Source organism: Nyctereutes procyonoides, unplaced genomic scaffold (genome assembly GCF_905146905.1).
Source record: "Nyctereutes procyonoides isolate TBG_1078 unplaced genomic scaffold, NYPRO_anot_genome, whole genome shotgun sequence".
In the NCBI taxonomy this organism is placed as follows: domain Eukaryota; kingdom Metazoa; phylum Chordata; class Mammalia; order Carnivora; family Canidae; genus Nyctereutes; species Nyctereutes procyonoides.
This window is the reverse complement of record NW_026575145.1, coordinates 22,204,672-22,231,652: the sequence shown is the minus strand read 5'-3', so window position 1 is coordinate 22,231,652 and position 26,981 is coordinate 22,204,672. Positions and strand designations below refer to the sequence as shown.

General features: G+C 54.3%; 5 protein-coding genes across 7 annotated transcripts; 3 read left to right on the top strand and 2 right to left on the bottom strand.

Annotated features, from left to right (window-relative positions):
- Positions 1-1,760: 1,760 nt before the first annotated feature.
- On the top strand, positions 1,761-3,378 carry FITM1 (fat storage inducing transmembrane protein 1). The gene is made up of 2 exons (XM_055309269.1): positions 1,761-2,362; positions 2,741-3,378. Exons 1-2 carry the CDS (start codon positions 2,097-2,099, stop codon positions 3,351-3,353), a joined length of 879 nt encoding a protein of 292 aa, XP_055165244.1. The 5' UTR covers positions 1,761-2,096; the 3' UTR covers positions 3,354-3,378.
- Positions 3,379-5,695: 2,317 nt separating this feature from the next.
- On the top strand, positions 5,696-8,491 carry PSME1 (proteasome activator subunit 1). The gene is made up of 11 exons (XM_055309011.1): positions 5,696-5,871; positions 6,495-6,527; positions 6,672-6,734; positions 6,849-6,959; positions 7,048-7,093; positions 7,192-7,289; positions 7,542-7,610; positions 7,696-7,763; positions 7,871-7,925; positions 8,004-8,090; positions 8,265-8,491. Exons 1-11 carry the CDS (start codon positions 5,833-5,835, stop codon positions 8,343-8,345), a joined length of 750 nt encoding a protein of 249 aa, XP_055164986.1. The 5' UTR covers positions 5,696-5,832; the 3' UTR covers positions 8,346-8,491.
- Positions 8,482-10,596, bottom strand: EMC9 (ER membrane protein complex subunit 9). Its single transcript, XM_055309012.1, has 5 exons — positions 10,211-10,596; positions 9,994-10,070; positions 9,073-9,142; positions 8,889-8,983; positions 8,482-8,726 (listed from the first exon to the last, which is right to left on the bottom strand). The coding sequence occupies exons 1-5, from the start codon at positions 10,406-10,408 to the stop codon at positions 8,546-8,548; spliced, it is 621 nt and encodes a 206-aa protein (XP_055164987.1). The 5' UTR covers positions 10,409-10,596; the 3' UTR covers positions 8,482-8,545.
- A 1,140-nt stretch (positions 10,597-11,736) lies between these two features.
- PSME2 (proteasome activator subunit 2) lies at positions 11,737-15,252 on the bottom strand. Its single transcript, XM_055309174.1, has 11 exons — positions 15,110-15,252; positions 14,769-14,801; positions 14,295-14,357; positions 13,973-14,059; positions 13,815-13,845; positions 13,635-13,732; positions 12,806-12,874; positions 12,556-12,623; positions 12,341-12,395; positions 11,949-12,035; positions 11,737-11,858 (listed from the first exon to the last, which is right to left on the bottom strand). The coding sequence occupies exons 1-11, from the start codon at positions 15,155-15,157 to the stop codon at positions 11,778-11,780; spliced, it is 720 nt and encodes a 239-aa protein (XP_055165149.1). The 5' UTR covers positions 15,158-15,252; the 3' UTR covers positions 11,737-11,777.
- A 154-nt stretch (positions 15,253-15,406) lies between these two features.
- RNF31 (ring finger protein 31) lies at positions 15,407-26,667 on the top strand. 3 transcript variants are annotated; one of them, XM_055309171.1, is made up of 21 exons: positions 15,407-16,421; positions 16,508-16,654; positions 16,803-16,958; positions 17,195-17,254; positions 17,347-17,422; positions 17,653-17,830; positions 18,314-18,716; positions 18,880-19,170; positions 19,423-19,671; positions 19,787-19,972; positions 20,077-20,283; positions 22,312-22,485; positions 22,568-22,666; positions 22,764-22,853; positions 23,998-24,112; positions 24,228-24,346; positions 24,628-24,741; positions 24,891-24,948; positions 25,659-25,755; positions 26,220-26,388; positions 26,500-26,667. In XM_055309171.1, the coding sequence occupies exons 1-21, from the start codon at positions 16,233-16,235 to the stop codon at positions 26,551-26,553; spliced, it is 3,231 nt and encodes a 1,076-aa protein (XP_055165146.1). In that variant the 5' UTR covers positions 15,407-16,232; the 3' UTR covers positions 26,554-26,667. The 3 variants fall into 3 exon arrangements, with proteins under 3 accessions (XP_055165146.1, XP_055165145.1, XP_055165147.1); XM_055309170.1 differs by having other exon boundaries at positions 17,195-17,263; XM_055309172.1 differs by lacking the exons at positions 24,891-24,948; positions 25,659-25,755; positions 26,220-26,388; positions 26,500-26,667 and having other exon boundaries at positions 17,195-17,263; positions 24,563-24,697.
- Positions 26,668-26,981: the final 314 nt, after the last annotated feature.

The window sequence follows — 26,981 nt, the reverse complement described above, 5'->3', positions numbered from 1 at the left end:
GTTTTAACTTCTAGAGCCTTATGATCACAGGAAATATTTAAAAATTAAGTTTTAGTGGCACCTGGGTGGCTCAGTTGATTAAGCAGGCCAACTAGACTTCAGCTCAGATTCTGAGCTCCCAGGGAGCCTGCTTGGGATTTTCTCCCTTTCCCTGTGCCCCTCGCCCTGCTTGTGTGCTGGCTCTCTCTCTAAAATAAGCGGGTAAATCTTTTTTTAAAAAAATTAAGTTTCGGGATCCCTGGGTGGCGCAGCGGTTTAGCGCCTGCCTTTGGCCCAGGGTGCGATCCTGGAGACCCGGGATCGAATCCCACGTCGGGCTCCCGGTGCATGGAGCCTGCTTCTCCCTCTGCCTGTGTCTCTGCCTCTCTCTCTCTCTCTCTGTGTGTGTGTGTGTGACTATCATAAAAAAAAAAATTAAGTTTCAAATTATATATATTGTTTTTTTGGCAGAGAAGTGTGATCAATAAAAGACTCAGGCATAAAAACATATTCAGATAGATTCTGTGGGGGAAATCTAGTAGAAATATAATTTCTGACTATTAAGATTTTGTCACTTTTTTAAAATGGTTAGTGGTAAGATATATAATCGCTGTATTAGCTTCCATTGGGTATATTTAAAAGAATGAATGGAAAGATGATTGATTTGATTGATTGATTGATTGATTGATAGACAGATAGAATTGGAAATTATGTCTTGTGCAACTATTTAAAATTACAATGAAAAATTTTTTGTCAACTTAAAAATATGTGAGGGGTTCTTTAGGTCTTCCTATTAGGGTCCATAAACAGGGACTATGTTGAGGTTTAGGCTTTAGGATCTAGATGGAATCTGATTAATCCATCTTGATCCATTTATGGATCTGAGCACTGAGGACCAAGGAGGGTTAGTTGATTTTCCCAAAGTCACACAGTTCAGGATTCAGGGGTACTTGCTTGCTCATTCCTTTCACTACTTTGTGAGCCTCTACTGTGCTCTGAAATCCCACCAATTCTGAGGAATGAGGAAGGATAGCAAAAAGGGATCTCAGAACAGTTACTGAATGACAGGGACATCCCTTGGGTAGTTCGCTCTCTGCCTTGTGGCTCTAGCCCCAGGGGTCAGGCTGGGAGGCCAATGTAGGGCTCAGGACCCAGGGTAACCAGTTGGAGGATACACCTAAGGTTTTGATGGGCTCCAAGCTGGGGATTTCCCTTGTAGGGTTTCCCCCACCTCAATCCCCATCATGTGGCAGTAAGCCTAATCTTTGGGGTTCTGAAAGTCCAACCTGGGCCACCACCATCTCTCATATAGTACACCTTCCACAGGACACTTGAGTTTCATCTGTTGGCTGTCATAATAAACATACCAAAGAGTGATCCCATCTTAGATCTGATGGCTTGTGCATTGCATAACCACCATGGTTTGCATAGGGCCAAACGAGCCCCTCAGAGCCCTTCACACCAGACAGGGCCTGGGGCTAGGTCAAGGCCCTAGGGTCCAGTGCACCTAAGTGGATACCCCTGCCGATGTGCCTCCCCAGCCTGAGCTGGACGCAGTACCGTGCACAGCCACCTTGTGCATCCTGCAGCGGCAGGCTCTTGCCCTCAGAATTCAGGAGAGGAGCCGGATCACACTGATGATGAGGCAGACACAGATTTAAAAAAATAATAATAATTTCCAAGGTCTGGTTAGTTTGAATCTTCAGGACCCCTGATTTCCCTGCGGAGCAAACATGGTAAGGGTGGGGTGGGGTGGGAGTGACCAGCTGACCAAACAGACAGGGAGACCCAGGAAGACTGTGGACAGGACACCGAACAGCAGGCCTGGCCCTCTGACATGAACCAGAACATGGTTGGAGTGGGGACACAGGGCTAACAGGAAAGGACACAGGCCACTGTCAGGACACACATCCAAAGCTAGGACCCTGCTGACGTGGCAGCCCTCCGCCCTGGTCCCTTACTGCCCCCCGCCCCTCTCCCCCCCGCCTGCCAGCTGCCAACAGGGCTCTGCCCTGTGTCTGCCACACCTGTCACTGCCTGTCCTTGGCCAGGGGGGGCCCCATCAGCCCCTCCTCAGCTGCCCAGCAGAGCAGGCGGTTAGCGGGGAGGGAGGGAACATGGAGCGGGGGCCGGCAGTGGGGGCAGGGCTGGGGGCCGGGGCCCGAATCCGGGCATTGCTGGGCTGCCTGGTCAAGGTGCTGCTCTGGGTGGCCTCTGCCTTGCTGTACTTTGGAAGTGAACAGGCCGCCCGCCTCCTGGGCAGCCCCTGCTTACGGCGCCTCTACCATGCCTGGTTGGCAGCAGTGGTCATCTTTGGGCCCCTTCTGCAGTTCCATGTCAACCCTCGGACTATCTTCGCCAGCCATGGCAACTTCTTCAACATGTGAGTCTGCTGGAGGCTGTGGGCGCCGGCTCCCTGCACTCTGGGATCCCAGCTCCCACCTCCAGGTTTCTGTCCTCCTGCCAGTCTGGACACTAAAAATAGGCTAAGTGGTTGAGGAGAAATTGGGAGGTGGGGGGAGGGGAACAGAGTCATGGGGTACAGGGGAAATCAGAAGCAGGGCTAAAGAGCAAATGTGGCTCCTGGAAGGATGAATGGACCTCTAAGGAGCTGACAAAATTTAAGTGGATGGGGAGGAAGGGGGGGAGCAACGGGTGATACTATGTAGGACTGGGGACGGAGCAGCGTGGGAACACAGATGGCGTGGAAGCTGGGGTGGAGGGGTCTCAGTAGCTAGTCTCCCTTCTTCTGTGCCCACAGAAAGTTTGTGAATTCAGCATGGGGCTGGACATGTACCTTCCTGGGGGGCTTCGTGTTGCTGGTGGTGTTCCTGGCTACTCGGCGTGTGGCAGTGACTGCCCGGCACCTGAGCCGGCTGGTGGTGGGGGCAGCGGTGTGGCGGGGGGCCGGCCGGGCCTTCCTGCTCATCGAGGACCTGACCGGCTCCTGCTTCGAGCCTCTGCCCCAGGGCCTGCTGCTCCACGAGCTTCCAGACCGCCGCAGCTGCCTGGCGGCTGGCCACCAGTGGCGGGGCTACACGGTCTCCTCCCACACCTTCCTGCTCACCTTCTGCTGCCTGCTCATGGCCGAGGAAGCCGCAGTGTTCGCCAAGTATCTGGCCCATGGGCTACCAGCCGGGGCCCCCCTTCGCCTTGTCTTCCTGCTCAACGTGCTGCTGCTGGGCCTCTGGAACTTCTTGCTGCTCTGTACCGTCATCTACTTCCACCAGTATACTCACAAGGTGGTGGGTGCCGCGGTTGGCACCTTTGCCTGGTACCTCACCTATGGCAGCTGGTATCATCAGCCCTGGTCTCCAGGGAGCCCGGGCCACGGGCTCTTCCCTCGGCCCCACTCCAGCCGCAAGCATAACTGAAGGAAATAAAGGGAAATGAGGCCTAGCTCTGGCTCTGCTCATCATTTGGTTGGGGAGGGGGGTTGGGGGGCTCAAAAAGGGTGGGAAGGGTAAGAAGGGAGTCAGGCAGTCTCAGTTCCTCGGTCATTCCTTGCTGTTAGTGACCATAAATGTCCTTCCTTATGCTTGATCTCCATCCCTCCTGGTATCCTTTCAAGTCTCCCAGTCCTTGCAGACTTCAAGCTCTCTGGGGGGCCTCCGATGTCAAGGAATGGCAATGCTAGAGCAGATAAAAGTGCCCTTTGGATATGGGCAGCACTCCCATAGAGCAGGTGCTTCATCTCCAGCCTGGTTGATTTGTTTTTTCTGCTTCCTCCACTGAATCCCTCTTCCACCTTCCTTAAGGGCCTGCCTGCCTGGGCACATTCGCCTAACAGGTATTTTTTGAGCCAAGCATAATTCCCATGCCTTAGGAATAAGAAAGACGGATCCCTGGGTGGCGCAGCGGTTTGGCACCTGCCTTTGGCCCAGGACGCGATCCTGGAGACCCGGGATCGAATCCCACATCGGGCTCCCTGCATGGAGCCTTCTTCTCCCTCTGCCTGTGTTGTGTCTCTGCCTCTCTCTCTCTCTCTCTGTGTGTGTGTGTGTGTGTGAGTATCATGAATAAATAAATAAAATCTTTAAAAAAAAAGGAATAAGAAAGACAAGGTTGCTGCTGTTTGGGGGCTTAGGGGCTAGTGGGGGAAGCAGATAATTAATGCACAAATAATAGCACACACTTCTCTTGTGCTTACTATGTGTCAGGCAGAGTTCTAAGTGTCTCCAAGTTCTTCAAATAAACCAAGACATTTAGTCCTCATAACAACACTATTAGGTGGGTTTGGTAGTGTTCCTATTGTACAGTTGTGAAAACCGAGGCACAGAGGTTAAGTGACTTGTTCACAGCTAGTAGATATTAAAGCCAGAATTAGAAACCCAGGCGGTATGGGTCCACCATCTGTGTTCTAAACCAAGGACTAGCAACTACAGCCCTCCTGTGGCCAGACTTTGTATGGCCTGAGAGTTAAGAAAGGTTTTTTTACATTTTTAATGATCGAAAAAAAACAAAGAATAATATTTTATGGTATGTGAAGATGACACAGAATTAAAATTCCAGGGTCCATAGACAGTTTTATTAGAACCTAACCCTGCTAATTCATTTAGGTAGGTATGGCTATTTACCTGCTCTAATGGCAGAGTTAAGTAGTTTCTACAGACACCATACAGCCCTCAAAGCCTAAACTATTTACTATCTGGCCTTTTACAGGGAAAGTTTGTCAAACCCTGGTCTAAACCACACTATGTCCCCCCTCCCCAAATTAAATAGTAATAGTAGAGAGCTATTAGTAGAGAGCTCAGTGCTATGAATGTACTAAACCAGGTCGGTTTGTAATGGAGACTTGGCAGGGAGATACTTTATAAAGGATGATGGAGAGAGTTACCTCTGGAGAGGTGACATTTGAGCTGAGAACCTAATGACAACCCCAGGCAGGGAAAGGGTGTGTCAGGCCAAGGGACTGGTAAGGCCAAAGGCCTGAGGCAGGAATGAAGGTGATACGCGACACAACAGGTTTAAGCAACAATGGAAGGCCTGGTTATTTGCAAGTGTAAGGAAAACGGCAAAGCAGTACAAAGTGAAGTTGAAGGAGAACAGGTGCCAGGCAGTCCAGGCGAGCCTTCTGGGCCAGGAAAGCCCTTTAGATTTCATTCTAAGGTAAACAGGAAATTGGGAAAGAGCTTTAAGCTGGAGAGGTCTGTGTGGAGAGTAGAGAGGGGTGTAATCCACAATAAGGATCAGGAGGGAGCTGACGGGGCCTGGGTTGAAGAGGTGACAGCGGCTGAATGTCACCGCATGGGTCAGACGATGCCCGTGGAGCCAGGACTAGGGCAGGGAGGCCAGAAAAGATGGAAAGGAGCCAGATAAGGCTTATCACCGTCCCAGGCCGGGCAGGGACACAAGGGAACCAGAGTCCGGGAGCAGGCAGGTGGGAGGCGGGCACTGGCCGAGTGGCCGGCCTATGGGCTCCCGGAGGCGGGGCCGCGGTGCGCGGGGAGGCGAGGCAAGAAGTAGCGGGGGTGGCGGCCGTAGGCTTGGGGACGAAAGGCGGGAAGCGAGGAGGCGGGGAGGGAGAGGCTGGGCTTCGAGAGCAGGGCGGGGAGGGGAGGCGGGCTGGGGCGCGGGAGGCGGTGGCAGCGCTCCTCGCGGCCGGCAGGGGGCGCCCGGCCGGCCTGCCGCCCCGCGCCCGCGCCCGCGCCCGCGCCCGCGCCCGCGCCCGCGCCCGCGCCCGCGCCCGCGCCCGCGCCCGCGCCCGCTCGGCTCCGGGGCTGGCCCCGCCCCCTCCAGCGCCGCCGCGGGCCGCTCCCCAGGAAGGCCGAGCCGGCGGCGGGCGCCGCTTTCGCTTTCTCTTCCCCGTGCACGCTCCGCGTCTCGTGCGGCGCTAGGCCCCCCGCCCCGGCTATGGCCACGCTCAGGGTCCAGCCTGAAGCCCAAGCCAAGGTGAGCGCTGCGGGTTCGAGGAAGGGCCCGCTAGGGAGGCGTGGCTCCGAGAGGCTGCAGGCGTCGTGCCCCGCCCCCAGCCCCCGTCGCGGGTCGGGGTCCAGGTCGGTAGGAGCCCCGGTGAGGCTCGGTGCCAGGAGCACCTGTGCCCGGGCAGAGACAGGCGAGGTCCGCCTGCCGGGAGAGGCCGGCGGCCGAGGTCCAGCGGAGCGCGGTGAAGCGGAGAGCTGGCGTGGAGGGGAGGTGCGCTGGCGCGGGGCCCGGGGCCACACACGGACGGGGCGCGAAGCTGCCCCGCCACCTCGTGGCCTTTCCCACGGGAGGGCCCCCGGCCACTCCACAAGGCACCCCGTCCCCGCCCCAGTCGCAGAGGCTCTTACACCCGTCCTTGTACAGCCCAGGAGACCGGAGCGATCTGTTCTCACTTGGACCATTCGCCCTTCACCACCAGGAATGTTCTCATCCCCCACATCCAGCCCCACGGGGACCCACTTCACCCTCCCCAACCCCACGGGATGCGTTCCACCCGTCCCCAGGTCAGGCCCTTCAAAACCCTAAGGGAACGGTCCTCAAGTGAACTGGCCATAAAGCCAGGTGTGTGAAGGGCTGCCTGTGTCCCACAGGTGGACGTGTTCCGTGAAGACCTGTGTACCAAGGTAAGACCTGCCCCATCAGCACCCCACCCCTACCTAACGCCCACTGCTCAACCCTTCCTTGCTGGGCAGTGTCAGCCCTGCTTCACTGCCTCGAAGAAGATTTGATTCTGACCTCCGTTTTCCCCTACCCCACCTCACACACAGACAGAGAACCTGCTGGGGAGCTACTTCCCCAAGAAGATTTCTGAGTTGGATGCATTTTTAAAGGTATTAGGGGCAGCAAAAAGCTAGAGAGAGGGGTCAAGGGGAGAGTCTGGGGGGCCGTCAGAGCGAGGTGATTGGGATGCCCTTGCCTCCAGCCCTCCTCCCACCCTGCACCAGGAGCCAGCTCTCAATGAAGCCAACCTGAGCAATTTGAAGGCCCCATTGGACATCCCAGTACCTGATCCAGTCAAGGAGAAAGAGAAAGAGGAACGAAAGAAACAGCAGGAGGCAAGCTGGGAAGAGCTGGGAGGAGGGGCCCAATCATGGGGAAAATCAGCCTTCAGCCTGACTCCCAAGAGCTCCTCTCTCCCTGCAGAAGGAAGAAAAAGATGAAAAGAAGAAAGGGGAAGATGAAGACAAAGGTACCACTATGCAGGGACTTGAGTCTCACTTCCCAGGAGCTCTTCCCTGCCCTCACACAGTCCCAGCCTGGTGACTGACCCCGTTGCCCACTGCCTAGGTCCTCCCTGTGGCCCAGTGAACTGCAATGAGAAGATTGTGGTCCTCCTTCAGCGTCTAAAGCCTGAGATCAAGGATGTCATTGAACAACTCAACCTGGTGAGCCCTCCCAATTCCATCTCTAGGCTTCAGATCAAATCCTTTGTCCTCCTTGGTTCCTGCTAGGTAGAACTTAGCACCAGCCAGGCCTGAGCCAGAGAGCACAGCAAATGCAGCCAGAATTGTAGGCCCTGGGGCTTAGGACAGACTTGGCATATTTCCCTCACCCACTGTGGGCAGGGAAGCACAGGACAGGAACCTGGAAATTAGGTAGGGAGCTGATGTGGCTTTGATGCCTTTCCCTCCTCCCAGGTCACCACCTGGTTGCAGCTACAGATACCTCGGATTGAAGATGGAAACAATTTTGGAGTGGCTGTCCAGGTGAGAGCGCTACCCCACTCCTCTGCCCTTCTTACTGCTCCAGTCCACGATGCTTTCCACTTTCCCCGTTGCATTCTTCCCCCAGGAGAAGGTGTTTGAGCTGATGACCGCTCTTCACACCAAGCTGGAAGGCTTCCACACTCAAATCTCCAAGTGAGTGACTGCCCACCGGCACCTGCATTCACACTCTGCCTTTGCCTTGCACAGAGCCCTGGGCTCCCTCTTCTTTCTCCCACTCCATACCCTTCTACTTCCCACAGGTATTTCTCTGAGCGGGGTGATGCTGTGACCAAAGCAGCCAAGCAGCCCCATGTGGTAGGTGAGGCCTAAGTCAGGGTACATGGGTGGGGGAAGGATGCATCTGAAGTCTGGCCTGACCCAGCTCTCCCACAGGGTGACTATCGGCAGCTGGTGCACGAGCTGGATGAGGCAGAGTACCGGGACATCCGGCTGATGGTCATGGAGATCCGCAATGCTTATGTGAGGAAGTGAGGGCAGGGATGGGTAGAGGCAGCTTTCCCAGGCCACCTACTCCCTGACCCTGTAGGCTGGGGGTGAAGGGTGACAGAGCTTAGCATCTCCATAATGCTAGATATGGGGCACTGGAGCCATTGGGGGCCTGTGGCTGACCCCCACTCCTCTCTGGCCCTGTAGGCTGTATTATATGACATCATCTTGAAGAACTTTGAGAAGCTCAAGAAGCCCAGGGGAGAAACAAAAGGAATGATCTATTGAGAGCCTCCTTTCATTCTGTAATGGGTCCAGCAGAGACTATCCTATCTTCTACTGAGGACTCCAGACTTTCCCCAACTTCAGCCCATTGAGGTTTCTCCCTCCCCTCGCCTCCCAGGCACAATAAATAGTCATACCATTGTCCTTCAGCCCAGTCTCTTTATTAGATCCTGACCCTCCCCATCCCACCCCCCAGCCCTGGCTCAGGTATTTCCATCGGTGGGACCAACCCATTGGGTGATTTGGGTGTTCAGCTGCTGGTTGGTCCAGTCCTGCCGGATGTCATCAAGGTGGCAGTCAAAGTCCACAAGGTGCTGGTGGGCCCGGCCCTCCAGGAGTGCTCCCACCATCTGCCGTGACTCTTCCCAGTCCCTCCACATCACTCTGAAATAATAACCCCCGTGGAGGTCAAACTCAGCAGGCAGTGGGGCCAGACACTTGGTAGAGATTAGCATCTAGAGATGGACCCTTGGGGCAAGATCAAGGACAGAGGAGGCCCAGGAGCTGTGGGCTTCCAAGAAGAAGTGGAGGGAGTGGGGCACTCACAAGTTCTTGTCCTTGGGGACCCAGCGGAGACCATGGTTTTCCAGGACAATGACAGGGGGCACATGAGGCTGAGGCACCAGTTTCTGATTGTCCAACTGTGCAGACAAGGAAAGGCTGGTGAGGGTTTCAAGGATCCCCCTTCCTACTTTCTCACCAACTCCCCACCCAGAAACCCAAAACTCACCATAACAAGGACTGCATCAGGGAAGAATTCTGCAATCCGCCCAGCAATTTTCAAGGCCAGGGGCCCAGCACTGTGTAAAGGGAAGATCAGAGGAGTGAGGAGCTGACTATGGGTGGACCCTATCCATCTGAGCTGGATTTCCCAGATCTCCTCGATGATGGTACCGTGATGGCCTTTCCCTGTAGCTGGCCTGGGGGGTCAGACCTGCTAGAAGTTTCATACATAACTACTTAATGCTTGAGTGCAGTGGAAAACAGGTGCTCGGGACTGCTAGTCAAGGTGAAAATCAAAGGTCATCTTTTGGGAGGGTAATTTGGCATAGCCACCCAAATTTAAACAGTATATTATATGTATGCTGACCCAGAAATTCCACTTATAAAGAATTTACTGTAATGATTGGACAGTGTATTAAAAAAAAAAAAAAGGAAACAACCTCAATATTTAAGGCATTAAATAAATCCTAGTACATCCATACTCATACTATATAGCTATTAGGATAAATTTTTTGGTGTAGACATGGAAAGATGGCAGATACTTACTGAGGAGGGAAAGGCAAATTACAAAACTGCATAATTTGATCCAGATACGTGGTTAATACAAAAGTAGAAAACTTTTTCTCTACATAAGGAAAAATTTTCCCCCCAAAAGTTACTGGTTGGGCTTCCTCTGTGCTCTTTTAGCACTTGGCCAGGCCAGCCACCTCAGTTCAAATCAGGTGCCAGCTTGTACTGATACACAGCTATCCTCCCCACCCCCACCACAGCTCTTCCAGGGAGCTCCTTCATACCCAGCCTAATGCCTGGTGGATATAGTCCCTGCTCCTAACCATGTGACGAAGGAAAAATGGAAGGAATGACCAAGAGTTCTCTCGATCCCTCATCCCGTAACCCTTAGCCTTCTGCCTCCGGCTACTCCACTCACCTCTGGTCGTCCAGAGCTGCATTGGCATGGTAGTACCCAGCCACTATCAGACCGGCCTGCGCGCCCCACACATCCACCTGCCGTGGGAAAGGGGCCATCAGAAACTCAATCGTGCGGCCCGCCCTGGAGGTGTGCACTGCTGCCAAGGCCGGGGATGGGCTTGGGCTAAGGGTGTTAGGGGGGTTCGCGGCGGTCGGTGGGCGTCCAGCGGCGGCACCTGGTTGAGGGCGACCTCCAGCATGACGGACAGGGCCAGGTGGCTGTGGAACAGGGGCACACAGTCGGTGAGACACAGACATTCCCCCGACCGCGGCGAGGGCGCCAGCAACAGCCCGTTGACGGAGGCGTGCGGGTACCGCGCGGCGTGCAGACACATCTTCACGTAGGCCCGGGCCGAGATCTCCACCTCCCCCATGGCGAGCGAGGCCCCAGCTCGCGTCCGCGAAGCTCCCTGCGGCGCCCCGGCGCCTTCCTTGGCCCCTCCCCCCCGCCCCCTAGCTTAGATTCGGCAGTGACGCTGGCTCCGGTCGAAGACAGCCCGCCCGCTCCGGGGGACCCGGGTCCCGGCGCCCGGCGCCCGGCCCCCGGCCCCCACCGGCCCGGAACGTAGGCGGCCGGGTAAGCAGGCTGCGGCGCGGAGCCCCGCCCCCGCCCGCCCCCGCCCGCCCCCAGGGGGCGGCCCCAGATCCGCGCGAGGCTGGGGGGACTCCAGCCGGCTGCCCAGAGCCGCGCCCGCTTCTGGAGGCCCGCCCACACGGTGCTCCTTGATAGGCTCAAAGGTTCTCATTTTGCCCAATCATCGGCCGCCTCCAAACCTTGCCCCGCCTTCGTCTCCCGCGAACCACAGAAAACTAGAGAGGACCGCCCGCACGCTGATTGGCTAGGCTACTCGACTGCGGCCCAGGGTTGAGGATGGCTGGGTCGGATACCTGTGCCGCCCGCTCCCGCAGGCCCAGCAAAGCCAGCAGGGTGGAGCGCGCGCCCGGCGCCGGGTGTCCCAGGGCGCTGGATCTCGGAACCTGGGCACGAAGCGGACTGCCTTGCTCCTACTATAGGATGAGTGGATTTGTACTGTAGGCCAGCTCCATCGCTAACGAGCTGTGTTACTTTTGCCACCCAGGATATATGGCCCTTGGTTTCCTTAATGTAGGCTCTGCAGAAGTGAAAGAGGTAATTGGCTGAAGGAGGGGGAAAGAGAACAAATTTACAGACCCATCCTTCCCTTTATGTCCTGCGATATTGTTTCCTTCAACACAGTGTCTTGGGAGTGTTTTTTGCCCTTGTCGACTCTTGAGAAGGAGTCCCACCTTTCACCCATAATTCTCCCAGTGAAACCTCACTCAGGCTTGCTCTGAGCTGATGATGAGTGTTCTTTCTTCTTTCCCTGATCTCAGCCCCAGAGCTTTCTCCAGATTTGCTCAGCTTTCAGTCCAAAGCCTGCTTATTCCTATAAGAGATCTGTGCAAATGCCACTTCTTCCAGGAAGCACTCATGAGCCCCCCCAGATGGAAATGATCTTGCGAAATCCCCAAATACAGGCTACCTATATGGCTGTCATGACATGTCACAATCTCCACTCTGTTCTTCACAATGACTTCTTTCTTAAGAAAGAAGAACAGGACAGGCTTCCCGTTCATCTTTGCTGTCATGGCATCCCCTCTCTTTCCCACTAGTAGATTCACATTCAGTATCTGGACATAGGTGACAATAAATGCCTTCTGAACAAATGACACACACCAGAGGTAATCCACACAATCATAGGTCATTTATTTTTTTTCCCTGAACTAGTACATAGATGGCTTCTCTTCACCTTTTGGGTTGATAATTTTCTCTAGGTTGCTGCTGATAATATGATAAAGCTCAGCCTGGAAGAAAGCCAGAAGGATGGCAGTCAGGTTCTTGGCTTTTCCCCTATCCCCTCAACCATTTCCCATAGGGGCTTATTCCATACTCACATAGAAGGCCCTCAGGTCCAGCACCATGGCCCTGAGCTCCCCATAGGCTGCCTCATCTCTCTCATGCACCAGGGCCCGGTAATCCATCTGGGATGTGGGAGGCAAAGCTGAGTCAGCCCCATGAGAGGTTGGGACATTAATCTGGTTTCCTCATATAGGGAATAGGTAACTTGAGGATGAGCCCCTTCTCAGCACCAAGAAATGGAATCCCACAGGATCAGCAGAGAATGGGGTCAAGGTTTTGGAATCCCAAATCAGTTTTTTGAGCCAATGCTCTTGGCTTAATATTTTCCATATTGGGAAGGTCAGAAAACAGACAAAGAAGACCTCTAGCCCCTCCTTCCTTGCCCCACCCCCAGCCAGCCTCAGCTAAGAGGCTGATGACTACTCACTACATGAGTCTCCTTAGAGGCCTTGGCCACAGCATCCCCACGTTCTGAGAAGTACCTGCCAAAAGCAAGAGGATAAACACGAGAATGGGTAATGAGAGAGAACTCTTCCAGACCCTTTCCAGGGCTCCCCATTGTTCTGATAGGATTGCCCTGCTTTGGAAACCCCAAAGAAATGTCCCTGCAGCCGCCCATGCTGGTCCTCCAGCTGCCCTCACTTGGAAATGGTTGTCTGGAAGGCTTCCACTTTGGTCTTGACTGCATTCACCCTCTCTAGCACCTTCTCCTGTGATTAAAGAGAGAGAGAGAGAGAGAGAGAGAGAGAGAGAAATGGGAGGCAAGAAAAACACTTCGTCTCCTCCCTCCTTCACCCACCAACTTCCTCCTCCTCCCAGATCATATCTATTCCTACCCCTCACTCCCTAAGTCTCTCCCTGCTCTCAATGTCCTCATACACCCTTTTCTTACCTGGATTGCCACCCCAAAGTCATTTCCATCCTCAATCTTGGGGATCAGGTGCTGGATCCATGTGATCACCTGAGTTATGATTATGTAGGAATCATTCAACAAACTTACTGGGTTTTTCCTTTTAGCTGCCACTTCCTAATAACTATATTTAATTGAGGACTTATTACTGTACCAGGCACTGTGCTATATAGATCTCATTTAATCTTTACAACAACTTTTAAAGATACATGTTCTTACTATTCAAAGGATGAAAAAAACTGAGTCACAAAGTGTCCAAGAAACTTACCTAAGATAACCAGCTAGGTAAGTATAGACTCAGGATTTGAGCCCAAGCAGTCTCTAGGACCTAGGCTTTTTTTTTTCTCTTTTTTTAAACATTTTATTTATTTATTCATGAGAGACCCAAAGAGAGAAGCAGAGACATAGGCAGGGGGAGAAGCAGGCTCTCCGAGGGGAACCTGATACGGGACTTGATCCCAGGACCCCGGGATCACAACCTGAGCCAAAGGCAGACACTCAACCACTGAGCCACCCAGGTGCCCCTAGGACCCAGGCTCCAAACCAACTCATGATGGCACAACACCTGCACTGTGTACCTAGTACAGAGGTGGGCTCTGACAATATGGAGGTGGACACAGCAGGCTCTGATTACAGGGATATCACTGTGAAATCAGAGGTCTAGCAGAATGAGAACCCAAGGTATCCAAACCCAAAGCCCAGAGGAGGTTTCCTATTTCAGAAACAGGTCCCTGAGTGAAAGACTTGCATCTCCAAAGGAGACGAGGGCCTGGCCTGGCTTGTCTTCCCTTTCTCCTTCTCCCAGGCTTACCAGAATGCATTTTTCTTTGAGAGTCCAGACTTCTGGCTTAACCAGGGCAAGTAGGGCGAGAACCTTCTCATTTCCAGGGAGAAAGCCACACTTGGGAACTGTGAAAAAGAGGGCATTCAGGCCCCTTCTCATCTAGCAATGTGCCATCTCTTCTTCCCCAGCCACCCCTTCCTCTCTTACCTTCTTTCTTTTCCTGCTTATCTGTTTCCATCTAAGGTAAAAAAAAAAAAAAGAAAAAAAAGAGGGGGGGACAGTAGCTTCAGGAAAGTCTTGGGAGGTTGGAGGCCCATCATCTCCACCTGGTTTATAGTCTTAGCTTTGCATCCTAAGTGCCTCACCTCATCATCCTTGGGTGGAGGGTCTGGGATGGGGATGTCCAGCGGGGCCCGGAGAGAGGTCAGGTCAGCCACATTGAGGGAGTCCTCCTGCACAGAGCTCCTGTCAGTGGTGGCCCAGCCTATGCCCCTCATTCTGAGTCACAGCCTTCGCTCCAAGCAGCCCACCCACCCTCTGCCCAGGCTCAGGCCTCACACCATCCTAACGCTTCCAGTCCACCCCTCATAACTGTTCTCTGCATGCTGAGCCCAGTTGTTAGCTAGAGGGGGTGGGTGGAGAGGAGAGAGGCCTTGGGATGGGGTGGGAGGGGTCCCCACCACTCACCTGCAAGAGTTGATTCAGGTGTATGATTTTCTGTGGCAAGAACCTGTAGAGGAACTCCTCTGCCTGTGGGTTACATTGCAAGGGTGGGAAATCTCGGAAGATGCTCCAGAGGTGTCTGAGAAGTAGGACTGGAAGGGTCCTCGTAAATCATTGACTCTAATACTTACAAATAAGGAAATGAAGCCATGAGAAGTGAAGGGACTTGCCCAAGCTGGGAATTGGCAGACCAAGGTTAGGACTTTGGGGCCACACCTTCTCACTCCACACCAAAAGAGGGGAGAGGAAGTGGCAGAAGTAGAGAGAATATTAAGAGGAGTCAAACTAAAGGTAGAGATCAATAATTAGGAGCCTTGGGTGAAGGTCTGATAAGGGAAGTAGGGCCCAGGATGGATTTGGGGGTCACTCTGAGAGGTTTCTGCCCTCAAGTACTAGTCTAAGATTCCGAGTCAAATCGCTTGCATCTAGAAGACTTACCTCCTGGAAAAGATTTTGCCTGAAGACATCCACCTGCACAGAGAGCAGTACCCGGATGTTGGTTAAGGGTCTCAGTTGTCAAGAGTGAGATCCCACTCACAAACGGATGCCCTCCAACTTGGCCCAGGCCCTCCCTACCACAAGCCAGATCTCCCTGGAAGCCCGGGTTCAGTGCAGAGACTGGCCAGAAGGCAAGAATCTGGGAATCCCCGCCGGGAGAAGTGAAAGCACTGAGGAGAGGTCGAGTTCTCTGGCACGGCCTTGGTCCCCTGGAGCACCCAGCCTGGCCTCCATCCAGGAGGGCTCCCCGGCCCTTTCCTGGCCTCCCGATCCCCCATTACCTGTTTGCGGGCTTCCCCGCTCAGGCGCAGCGCACAAGGCTTGGCCATGCTGCTCCAGCTGCAAGATCTTGGGTCTCCGGGCTCGCCGCCGGCCTTTCGCTTTCACTCCACAAGTCCAGGCCCGCCCCCCTCAGCCCCGCCCCCTTCCTTCTTTTCCCCCTCCCTCTGGCAGGCCGCCAGCGGCAGGCAGCCCCTCAGTCATTCTCCGCCAGCTGCGGCTAGCAGAGGCGGCGCGGCCTGGGTCGCAAGCCCAGGGGCTGTCCGAGGGAGGGGCTGGGATAACCACAGGGGCCCCTCGGAGAAGGGGAGGGGCTTCCAGGGAGAGGTAAAGGCGGTCACAGGGAAGTCCAGAGTTGGGGTGGGAGGGGCTGGAGAGTAGGGAAAGGGAGTGTTGGGTGGCGGGGCTCCCCCGAGGAGGCCCGACTGCAGGGAGGGGCCCGAGAGGGATCAGAGTGGAAGTGGGAGGGAGGGCCTGAGGCTGAGGAGGGCGAGGAGGGCCACGGAAGGGGGCAGTCTCAGGGAACCCCTCCGGGAGGGCGCTCTGCCTCCTCAGGTCCGACTAGGGGAGGGCCAGGACTCGCTTGAGTAGGGCCCAGACCGGCCGAAGCTGAGTCCCGGCAGAGCGGGGCTTCCCCGGTGGGTACCGGAGCAAGGTAGACTGACTGGTCTAGATAGAGGAGGTTCTGAGGGAGACGAGGGGACCCCGCGCCTACGGCCGTCGGGAACCAAGGCGGGGACGCGCTAGTTGGGCGCTTAGGGCCCAGGCGCTCGGGGGGCGGAGCCAGGGACCACTTGCCCTTCTCATTGGCTGGGCCCTGGCTTCCCTCTTGGCCACGCCCCCTGGTTTCCTGACCCCCCACCCTGTCCTAACCTTAAAGCCCTCCCCTTCCCCTGAAACTAGGTCGCGATCCCGCCCTCTTCGTTAGTACTTCCTGTTCCCGGCTAACCCTGGCGCAGGGCCCGGGGCCGAGGAGTGACCGTGGCCTGCGTGACCTGGGGCGGCTTTGCCGACCGAGTCGGGCCGCGAAGCCGGACACCGGGCGGGAGGGGTGGCGTTCAAGCCGCGCGCAGCCTGCGCCAGGTCCCGGCGGGCGACGCGGCTGGGGCTGACTCCTGTCTCAGGATGCCGGGGGAGGAGGAGCGGGCCTTCCTGGCGGCCCGCGAGGAGCTGTCGAGCGCCCTGAGGAAGGATTCCGGGCAGGTGTTTTCCGTAGAGCAGCTCCGGCCGCTACTGGTCACATCCCTGCCGCCAGCAGCCCGCTACCTGCAGCTGGACGCCGCACGCCTGGTCCGCTGCAATGCTCACGGGGAGGTGAGGCCCGGCCCCGCCCGGGAGGAGGACAGGGGACCTGCGCCCAGGGTGGGACTCACAGCTCTCCGCTCTCTGACTGCTCCCAGCCCCGAAACTACCTCAACACCCTGTCCACGGCCCTGAACATCCTGGAGAAATATGGCCGCAACCTTCTCAGCCCTCAGCGGCCCCGGTATTGGCGCGGGGTCAAGTTTAATAACCCTGTCTTCCGCAGTACGGTGGATGCTGTGCAGGTGAAGCCCCTGGGCCCCTTATGGGAGAAGGGGACTTGGCCTGGGCTACGGGGTTGGTTAGAAAGAGCCTGAGGCTGTGCTTAATGGGGAGGGGTCCAGCCCTTTTGAGAAGGGGGCTTGGTGGGTGACTGGTTCGAATATGCGGTAGGGGGGCCGGGACGTTCTGCGATTGTATGGCTACACAGAGGAGCAGCCAGATGGGTTGAGTTTCCCTGAGGGGCAGGAGGAGCCAGATGAGCACCAAGTAGCTACGGTCACACTAGAAGTACTGCTGCTTCGGACAGAGCTCAGCCTGCTGTTACAGGTGAGATGTTGAAGTGTCTCTAGTCCTGAGGACTTAAATACCAGATCTGGGGAGCCCACCCTCACTCCCAGAGGCAGTCTGGGGCCCTTCATGCTGTGCTGAACCATGGACATAGTCCCCATAGCAACCTGGGAACTCCCCATACTCTTCTTCCTGTGGATGTTGAGAGACCAGGGCTTTGAGGGAGGGCCTTGTCCTAGGGTTCCAGGTAGGAATGCTTCATACCTTGTTTGCAGAATACTCACCCAAGACAACAAGCACTGGAGCAGCTGCTGGAAGACAAGGTTGAGGATGATGTAAGGAAGGTAGAGATGGGGCTTTAAGACCTTATGACCAAAGGGGAAAGGGGTTTTGGGACACACAGTTGCCCTGCCCTTTTTTTTCTCAGATACTGCAGCTCTCAGAGTTTGCCCCCTTACTGAGAGAGATTGCTCCTGGCCCCCTCACCACACCCTCTGCCCCAGGTATCGTTTGTCCTATGAAGGGGGGTGGGAGCGGTTTCTAATAGACTATATTGATGGAAATTTGAGGCCCTCCTCTGTTTATCTTCTTTGCCCTTTAAAAGAGATTAAAATTGTTTCCTCGCTTCTGGATATGTTGAAAAGTAGTCTGATTTGTTCCCTTTCACAGCAAATTCAGATGTAACTGGTCTTTTTCAGAAAGATGTTCAGTTTTTCTTTCTCCTATTCTCCAGGCTCCACTCCTGGTCCCTGCTTCCTCTGTGGTTCTGCCCCAGGCACACTGCACTGTTCAACCTGTAAACAGGCCTTGTGCCCAGCTTGTGATCGCCTATTCCATGGACACCCGTCCCGTGCCCATCACCTCCGTCAGACCCTGCCGGGGGGCTCCCAAGCCACCCACCTGACTCCCAGGTGAGAGATCTTCTCTTCTGGATAGTAGTGAAGTTGAGAGAATTTAAGAGTTACATATATATCTACTATACGTCAGTTTCTACGTTAAAGACTTTAATAGAAGGCAAGCAGCCAGTTACTGCCCTCCAAGAGGTCACAGAGGTACATATCAAGCAAGTAGCAGTCACAGCAAGATAGGTTTATTATGTTGTGCAAATAAGATAGGAAGAGGAGGAACCTAGCCTAAAAGACTAGCTCAATCAGTAGGATTTCTAAGCACCTAGTATGAGTCAGGCCCCAAGTTAGGAATATCCATCAGCGAAGATATGAGCTTTAAGTTATAATTTAAGTGTTGAATAGGCTGTGGGTATGGAGTGTTCCAGACAAAACAGCATATGCAAGGGACAGGGTCTGTGTTGTCCCACAGAGAACGAGGGATGCCCGGGAAAGAGGGACCCAGGCACCAGGGCCCCTCAGCAGACCACCTCTGCTTTTTCATTACAGCTTACCTGCCTTAGCTCCACTGCGGCCTCAGTCAGCATCCCTGCTGGCCCTGGGAGACAGCTCTCTTGTGCTTCCCCTGAAAGCTTCCCCTGATCCTGCAAATGCCCGTCTGCCCTGGCACTGTGCTGCCTGTGCCATGTTAAATGAATCTTGGGCAGTGCTCTGTGTGGCCTGTGATCGGCCCCGAGGCTGTAAGGGGTTGGGGCTGGGGATTGAGGGTTCCCAAGGAACTGGGGGCCTAGAACCTGAGCTTGCACGGGGTCGCTGGGCCTGCCAGAGCTGCACCTTTGAGAATGAGGCAGCAGCTGTGCTGTGTGCCATCTGTGAGCGACCTCGGCTGGCTCAGCCTCCTAGCTTGGTGGTGGATTCTCGGGATACTGGCATTTGCCTGCAGCCCCTTCAGGTAACCTACTCCTTCCAGCTCTTTCTTTGCACCTGTCACCACCCAGGCCATTCTCTATTTCCTCCTCTCCTGTTTTCTTGAGTTCCTCTGTGTCTTTCCCCCCAGCTCCCTACATTTGGGCCTCAGCCAGCCTTCAATTGGGTAATACTTTTTGCCTTCCCAGCAGGGGGATACTTTGCTCTCCTCTGCCCAGCCTCCAGTCTGGTACTGTATTCACTGTACCTTCTGCAACTCGGGCCCTGGCTGGGTGTGTGCTATGTGCAACCGGACCAGCAGCCCCATCCTGGTACAGCAGGCCCCCCAGCTCCATGCCAGCTCTTTGGAAGAGCGACTTCCTGAGCCACGGCCTCCACGATGCCTCAGTGCCCCCCTGCCCGGTTACTGTGGGGACCCTGAGAAGCAGCGCCAGGACAAGATGCGGGAGGAAGGTCTCCAACTAGTGATGAAGATCCGGGTGAGGATTTAGGCCTAGAATGAGGTAGGGTTGAGCTAGTAGGGAAAGGGAAAAGCTACAATGGATTAATACAAGTTCTTGCAAAACTTGCTGTTGTTAGCAGCAGCTGCCTCTTACTGAACACTTCTCACATGACAAATATCATACCATGTACTGCTGACATGATCGCTGTCAGGATTGTGGTTCGGGCTGAGGGTGGCTGGAGGGTGTCCTTCCTGATGGGCCATCTGTCCGGGTGGGACTGTGCCTTAGGAAGGGGAAGCTGCAGGTGCCTGTCCAGAGGAGATCTTCTCAGCTCTACAGTACTCAGGCACTGAGGTGCCCCTGCAATGGTTGCGCTCGGAGCTGCCCTACGTGCTGGAAATGGTGGCCGAGCTGGCAGGACAGCAGGACCCGGGGCTGGGTGCCTTTTCCTGTCAGGAGGCCCGGAAAGCCTGGCTGGACCGTCATGGCAATCTTGATGAAGCTGTGGAAGAGTGTGTGAGGGCCCGGCGGAGGAAGGTACCCGCTGTGCTGGCAGGAGGGTGGACAGGGTTGAGGACTATGGGTCCCAGAGCCTCTCACACTCTTTTCCTTGCCATCTCCCTCTTCACTCCTCTCTACCCGCAACTCATAGGTGCAGGAACTCCGGTCCCTGGGCTTTGGGCCCGAGGAGGGGTCTCTTCAAGCATTGTTCCAGCATGGTGGTGATGTGGCACGGGCCCTGACAGAACTACAGCGCCAGCGCCTAGAGCCCTTCCATCAGCGCCTCTGGGACAAGGGCCTTGATCTCACTCCTTCCTGGGATGGGCCAGATAAGCAGGTACTAGGAGGAGAATCCACTTGGAAGAGCAGGGGGAAGGGTGAGGGTAGGATTCTTGGGGTCTGACAGCCACTTCTTCCCCCTGTACTCGAATCACATTGTAGAGTCTGGTCAGACGGCTTTTGGCAGTCTACGCCCTCCCCAGCTGGGGCCGAGCAGAGCTGGCACTGTCACTGCTGCAGGAGACACCCAGGAATTATGAGCTGGGAGATGTGGTGGAAGCTGTGAGGCACAGCCAGGACCGGGCCTTCCTGCGCCGCTTGCTTGCCCAGGAGTGTGCTGTGTGCGGCTGGGCCCTGCCCCGCAACCGGGTAAGCACATCCATCCCTACTGTGTCTGGCCTTAAAGTGTCTGGCCTTAGGATGACACTCTTCCCTTTGCACCCTGCTCCATGTCAGCCCCTGTCTCTGGCCCTGTCTTCTACTCTGCAGTTGCCCATGTGCTCCTGATGGCATCTAGGAAGGGAGGGGCAGGAATAAACCACCTCCTGGCCCCCACTATTATTTTTTTTAGGGGGTTTATTTATTTATTCATGAGAGATATAGAGAGGCAGAGACACAGGCAGAGGGAGAAGTAGGCTCCTTGCGGGGAGCCCGATATGGGACTTGATCCCAGGACCCCGGGATAATGACCTGAGCCAAAGGCAGATGCTCAACTGCTGAGCCACCCAGGTGTCCCTGGCCACCATTATTTTTACTGTGCCACCATGAAGCATTTCAAACACAAAATGTAGGATTTCTTCCTCCATGCCCCCGCAATGTATTCATCACCATGCTTCTGCAGTTATCAATATGTCGCCAATCTTTATTCCATCTACACACGCAAAATTATTTTCTATTTTCTTTCTTCTTTTTTTTTTTTTTTTTTCCCAAAATTACTTTCAAGCAGACAGCCTGGGTGGCTCAGTGGTTTAGCGCCTCCTTCGGCCCAGGGCGTGATCCTGGAGACCCGGGATCGAGTCCCACATCGGGCTCCCTGCATGGAGCCTGCTTCTCCCTCTGCCTGTGCCTCTGTCTCTTTCATGATTAAATAAATAAAATCTTAAAAAAAAAATATTTTCAAAGCAAATCTTAGGCATCATCTAGTCAACATGTAAATACTTCAGCCTGTATCTCTAAAAGGTAGAAGTTTTTGAAAACACAGCCACAAACATCATTGGCACAACAAAAAAATTACCAGTAATTCTTTAATTTCATCATCAAATATGTGGTTGGTCGGAGCAGACCACTGCTTACTCTAGGCCAGAAGGGCAGTTTGTGGGCCAGATACAGTCCAATTTAGTTAGGCTGGCTCTGTTTGTTTTTTGTTTTGTTATGTTTTTAATTTTTATTTTAGAATAATTGTAGATTCTCAGGAAGTTGTAAAAATAGTATAGAGTCTTGCGTGCTCTTTACCCCCCCCCTTCTCCCATTGGTGACATCTTCTGTAATTACTGTACAATATCAAGACCAGGAAGTAAACACTGGTACCACATGAGCTAGACTGCAGACCTTGTTCATTTTTCACATGGATGAGTGTGTGGCTCTGTGCCTTTTTTTTTTTTTTTTAAGATTTTATTCATTTATTCATGAGAGACACAGAGAGAGAGGCAGAGACACAGGCAGAGGGAGAAGCAGGCTCCATACAAGGACTCATCGTGGAACTCGATCCCAGGACCCTAGGATCACGCCCCAGGCCGAAGGCAGGCGCCAAACCGCTGAGCCACCCAGAGATCCCACTCTGTGCCATTTTTAAAATCATATTCTTTTTTTTTAATTTTTATTTATTTATGATAGTCAGAGAGAGAGGCAGAGAAGCAGGCTCCATGCACCGGGAGCCCGACGTGGGATTCGATCCCGGGTCTCCAGGATCGCGCCCTGGGCCAAAGGCAAGCGCCAAACCGCTGCGCCACCCAGGGATCCCCACTCTGTGCCATTTTTATTCTGCTTATAGGTTCATGTCACCACCAAGATTCAGATTGTTCCACCACCGTTAAAGTAACCCTCTTGTACAACCCCTCTATGGCTGCAGCTTTCTTCCCTTCTTCCTGTCACCTGACAACAACCAGTCTGTTCTCCATCTCTAGTTTTGTCCATTCAGACATATTGTTTGTTTGCTTTCCATTAACATGAATGCCTCTGGAGGGCACTCTTCCATTTCCTTGAGGCCTCAGGATTGTCTGTTTTCTTCCATCACAGTCTTCAGACATTCAGATTCCCTGCTAGGCACTTATTGGAGGTTCCCACATTGGCCAGTTGTTAATCAGACCCTGGTTTCCAGTAAACACCTGGCTACTGCCCCTTCCCCACTGCTGGCAGCTGTGGCTTCAGACCCCCTCTTCCCCCTGCCTCCTCCTACAGATGCAGGCCCTGACTTCCTGTGAGTGCACCATCTGTCCCGACTGCTTCCGCCAGCACTTCACCATCGCCCTGAAGGAGAAACACATCACAGACATGGTGTGCCCCGCCTGTGGCCGCCCTGACCTCACCGATGACACGCAGTTGCTCAGCTACTTTTCTACACTTGACATCCAGGTACTGCAGTCCCTAAGACTCAGGGAGCCCTGGCTTTGAACAGGAACCCTGCCCATCCACCACTTATGCATCCTGTCCCCAGCTTCGGGAGAGCCTGGAGCCAGATGCCTATGCACTGTTTCACAAGAAGCTGACTGAGGGTGTGCTCATGCGGGACCCCAAATTCTTGTGGTGTGCCCAAGTAAGTGACCTGCCCAGGGGAGCTGACTGGAGGGGGCAGGGAGGAGGGCAGGGTGCCAGATCAGGCCTCAGGTAGCTTTATACTTTTGTACCCACAGTGCTCCTTTGGCTTCATATATGAACGGGAGCAGCTGGAGGCAACATGTCCCCAGTGTCACCAGACCTTCTGTGTGCGCTGTAAGCGCCAGGTGAGGCCCATTCATCCTTTCAGAGTAACTTGCTAAGCTACTGACAGGTATTCTGTCAGACTCGGGGTATGCTGAAGCATGGAACAGATGTGAGCTCTGGGGTCAAAGAGCTCACAGAGTAGTCAGGAAAGGAGGGAGAGAGGGAGGGAGGGTGAAAGGTAAGGTGAGGAGAAGAGTGGGGAAGGAAGGCAAGAAAGGCAGTGAGGGAGAGAGAGAGCCTGAGTACACATAGCATAAATTCTATTATGAAAACAGGAATCTGAGATTAGGAATAACAGAATACACCTACTTGGGATGGAAAGGTCAGACAAGTCTTCTCTAAAACGGTTTAATTTAAGCTCAGGCCTGAAAGTTAAGAAGAAGCCAACTATGCAAAGGATATTCGGGACAGAAAGAACAACACGTGGAAAGTCCAAAGTCAGAAAAAGTGTTGTGTGGCTGGAGCCCCAAGAGCAAGGGTGAGAGTGGCAGGTGGTTGGAGAGGAGCTAGCTGCCAGATCAGGAAAGGCCGTGAGGCCAAGTGAGGCAGGTATTTGCCTTTTATTCTAAGACTAACCAAGGGGTGATACTATCTCATTTGCCTTTTAAAAAGTTTGCCATTTAAAAAAATAAAAAATAAAATAAAAAGTTTGCCATTTGATTGCTCACTTTGATGGCACATATTCTAAAAAGTTTAACTTCTAATGCCAAAAAGTTACATCTGTGTTATAAAACACAATAATAAAATGACCACCCAAGACCCTATCACTGAATCTCAGATCTAGAACACTGCCCATACTGTTGAAGCTGCCTGCCTTATGCTCTCCAAGGCACTATGGCCACAGGTGAGCAGGAGTGGAGGTAGAGACACCAGTAACCAAGGCAAGACCTGACCTGGCCTGGCGTAGGGTGGCCACAGCAGGGATGAAGGAAAAGGGGACAGGGCTGAGGTAGGTTTAGGGGGGTGGAAATACAACCTGCCGGTGAATGTGTGCTAGTACAAAGAGGTGAAAGAACCAAGCCTGGCCCCTCAGTTTAAGACTGGAGCAAACAGTGAATGACAGTGCTGTAAAGTAAAGCCAGGGCCCACAAGGTATAAGAGGCGGGGTCCTTGGGAAGGGCCCAGGGTGGAGCTTTCATGCGAAGCTTGCTTTCCCTCCTGCAGTGGGAGGAGCAGCACCGAGGCCGGAGCTGCGAGGATTTCCAGAACTGGAAACGCAACAATGACCCCGAATACCAGGCCCAGGGCCTAGCCCTGTATCTTCAGGAGAATGGCATTGGTAAGGATGTGCCACTGGGCCTGTCTGCCCAGTCATTTGTTATTGCCAGAGGTTCTCTTCCCAAAGGCCTTCAGGAGCAGTGGCAGCACCAGCCCTGACCTGCTGTTCCTTACAGACTGCCCCAAGTGCAAGTTCTCATATGCACTGGCCCGAGGAGGCTGCATGCACTTTCACTGCACCCAATGCCGCCACCAGTTCTGCAGCGGCTGCTACAATGCCTTTTACGCCAAGAATGTGAGCCTGGAGGAGAGGGATGGAAGGGATTGGGGGCGGGGGAGGGATGCTGCCATTGGGTGTGAGGGGCAAAGGCACTAAGGAGTAGCCTAGGGGAAGAAAAGGGGAGGCCAGTGGGGGTGTGAAGCACCTCTCTCTGTTCCCTCTCCCCTTCTGCTTGCCTGCTTGCCTCCAATGTCTCCATCTTCCCCCCTCTTCCCTACACCCCTCATACAGGGGTTCTGAGAAGCCAGGACCCCAACCGTCTCCAACTTCCCCTCTCCCATATGGGTTTCCGCCAGAAATGTCCAGACCCTAACTGCAGGGTGAAAAAGTCCCTGCATGGCCACCACCCACGAGACTGCCTCTTTTACCTGCGGGACTGGACTGCTCTCCGGCTCCAGAAGCTGCTACAGGTCAGGGGTGGCCAGCCACGCTGGGTTTGCAGATTGCCCAGGGTAGAAGGCCAGGCACAGGGTGGCAAGAAAGGGAAGGCTCTGGGCTGGGCAATTCAGTAGGCTGGCATCAAGGGGAACCTAACGCCCATCCATCTGCCCCTCCTCAGGACAATAATGTCATGTTCAACACAGAACCCCCAGCAGGGGCCCGGGCAGTTCCTGGCGGTGAGTGTCTGAACAGGCCTCAGAGAAGGGGTGAGGGCGGGCTCCCACTGTGTTGTGGGTAAAGGGGAGGCTTGGGTCCATGCTCAGAGCTTGGCCTGTGCCCACTTGTGGCTTCTTGGCAGGTCAGTTTCACTGGGTCTGGTTTCTCCATCTGTGACGTGGGAGTAAGACCCCTACTTTGTAGCTCGGCTGTTTACTTGAGGCCATATTAAAGCACTTGGCACTTAATCCTGATTTTCTTCTCCCATTCCCAAAGGATAATGATTCATTTGTTAACTCAAGGAATATTTAATGAGACTCAGGAGTTGCACTGTTTTAGATTCCATGAGGGCAACAGAAAGATGTTACATATGGTTCTAATCTACCCCACCCCTTATTACAATAAGATAAGGCCTTCACAGCATGAGTTAACCAGGCACAAAGGATCATAGTCCAGAGTTGTCTTGAGAGTATGCGACAATAAAAAAAAAAGAGGGTACATGATTATGGACCAAAACCAAGCTTGGATAAAAGCAGGGCCTCTGCTTCTGTGTCAGAGTTGGTCTCCCATGATGGTGTCTCTAAGTACCCACTCCTCTCCCACCCCAACACCATTAGAGCAGTCCCCTCCCTGGAGGCTGTTTCCCATGCCTCATACCCCTCTTCTCTGGGGGCTTTGTGGTCTGTCACCTCCTCCCAATACAAGGGTCCCTTCCTTCCCTTATCCTTAGGTGGCTGCCGAGTGATGGAGCAGAAGGAAGTCCCTAATGGGTTCCGGGATGAAGCTTGTGGCAAGGAGACTCCAGCTGGCCATGCTGGCCTCTGCCAGTGAGTGTCAGGCACGGCATGGAGTTGGGGGCAGGGGGATACACCTGGGGATCTCTGGCTGTGGTAGGTCCTGCAGGGGAAGTGAGAGAGGGGCTCTCTGGGCAAGGGCGTGGCTAGGTAGTAGCCAGCAGTGCACACAGGGAGATGGTACCCACCACTACAAGTGGCAAGAGTCCCCGGTCCTGTTTGAGCACACCAGTGCCCAGCAAGGTGTGGGGCACACTTGGTTAATATTAGCCAAATAAGGGACCCCTGGGTCACTCAGCAGTTGAGCATCTGCCTTCAGCCCAGGGTGTGATCCCGGAGTTCCGGGATCGAGTCCCCCATTGGGCTCCTTGCATGGAGCCTGCTTCTCCCTCTGGCTGTGTCTCTGCCTCTCTCTCTGCATCTCTCATGAATATATATATATAAAATATATATTAGCCAAACAGAAGAACAAATACTCCACCCTGTCATCTCTGCAGGGCACACTACAAAGAGTATCTTGTGAGCCTCATCAACGCGCACTCACTGGACCCAGCCACCCTATATGAGGTGGAGGAGCTGGAGACGGCTGCTGAGCGCTACCTGCACGTGCGCCCTCAGCCAGTGGCAGGGGAGGATGCCCCTGCCTACCATGCCCGCTTGTTACAGGTACAGCCTCCCTCCCCCCAGCCTCGCCTTTGACCCACACTCTACAAGTCTCCTGTCCAGCCTGCATCTGAGCTCTAGGCTTCCAGTGTTATCATTTTCTCTCTCCTGCAGAAGCTGATGGAAGAGGTGCCCTTGGGACAGAGTATCCCTCGCAGGAGGAAGTAGTGGGGGGGAGGGGGGCAAGGATCCTCATGAGTATCTCAAGGCCGAACCTCCTCAGGAACAGCTCCAGCACCAATAAAGAGGCATCTCCTTGCCCAGGCTTTTTGGTGGTCCTTCTTCTGCCCCACCATCTGGGGCACCAGGGAAAGGGGGTGAACAGAGAGCTTTGCTGAAAGGGCCGCCTGCAGCCCACCACAGGACCCTCCTTGGACTCAGGGCCAGGAAGGAATTGACACCATGGATGGCCAAGGAGGCTGTCCCCAGCCAGCGACCCGGCCTGGGCTTTCTCCTCCCCAGCGTCCTTTGTTCCTTCATGGAATCCAGCTGATATTTGAGGTCACCTGCCAGGCACCAGGCAGGCACGAGGGGGTAAACACAGATGCACGGGTGGTAGAGGGCTAGCCAGAGGCCCCCCGCCAGACTCCAGAATC

What these genes read in the sequence shown, in the direction of transcription:
- PSME1 (XM_055309011.1), top strand. Translation starts at nt 5,833, where the DNA reads ATGGCCACGCTCAGGGTCCAGCCTGAAGCCCAAGCCAAG. An exon ending in AGGGGAAGATGAAGACAAAG is followed by an intron (nt 7,094 to 7,191) that starts GTACCACTATGC and finishes CCCACTGCCTAG; the next exon opens with GTCCTCCCTGTGGCCCAGTG. An exon ending in ATTTTGGAGTGGCTGTCCAG is followed by an intron (nt 7,611 to 7,695) that starts GTGAGAGCGCTA and finishes TTCTTCCCCCAG; the next exon opens with GAGAAGGTGTTTGAGCTGAT.
- RNF31 (XM_055309170.1), top strand. Translation starts at nt 16,233, where the DNA reads ATGCCGGGGGAGGAGGAGCGGGCCTTCCTGGCGGCCCGCGAGGAGCTG. An exon ending in GCTGCAATGCTCACGGGGAG is followed by an intron (nt 16,422 to 16,507) that starts GTGAGGCCCGGC and finishes GACTGCTCCCAG; the next exon opens with CCCCGAAACTACCTCAACAC. An exon ending in GGCCCGGGCAGTTCCTGGCG is followed by an intron (nt 24,949 to 25,658) that starts GTGAGTGTCTGA and finishes CCTTATCCTTAG; the next exon opens with GTGGCTGCCGAGTGATGGAG.
- PSME2 (XM_055309174.1), bottom strand. Translation starts at nt 15,157, where the DNA reads ATGGCCAAGCCTTGTGCGCTGCGCCTGAGCGGGGAAGCCCGCAAACAG. An exon ending in ACCTGAATCAACTCTTGCAG is followed by an intron (nt 14,060 to 14,294) that starts GTGAGTGGTGGG and finishes AGCTCTGTGCAG; the next exon opens with GAGGACTCCCTCAATGTGGC. An exon ending in TAAGCAGGAAAAGAAAGAAG is followed by an intron (nt 13,733 to 13,814) that starts GTAAGAGAGGAA and finishes TCTTTTTCACAG; the next exon opens with TTCCCAAGTGTGGCTTTCTC.
- EMC9 (XM_055309012.1), bottom strand. Translation starts at nt 10,408, where the DNA reads ATGGGGGAGGTGGAGATCTCGGCCCGGGCCTACGTGAAGATGTGTCTG. An exon ending in CTGATGCAGTCCTTGTTATG is followed by an intron (nt 8,984 to 9,072) that starts GTGAGTTTTGGG and finishes TTGTCTGCACAG; the next exon opens with TTGGACAATCAGAAACTGGT. An exon ending in GTCCCCAAGGACAAGAACTT is followed by an intron (nt 8,727 to 8,888) that starts GTGAGTGCCCCA and finishes TTATTATTTCAG; the next exon opens with AGTGATGTGGAGGGACTGGG.
- FITM1 (XM_055309269.1), top strand. Translation starts at nt 2,097, where the DNA reads ATGGAGCGGGGGCCGGCAGTGGGGGCAGGGCTGGGGGCCGGGGCCCGA. An exon ending in CATGGCAACTTCTTCAACAT is followed by an intron (nt 2,363 to 2,740) that starts GTGAGTCTGCTG and finishes CTGTGCCCACAG; the next exon opens with AAAGTTTGTGAATTCAGCAT.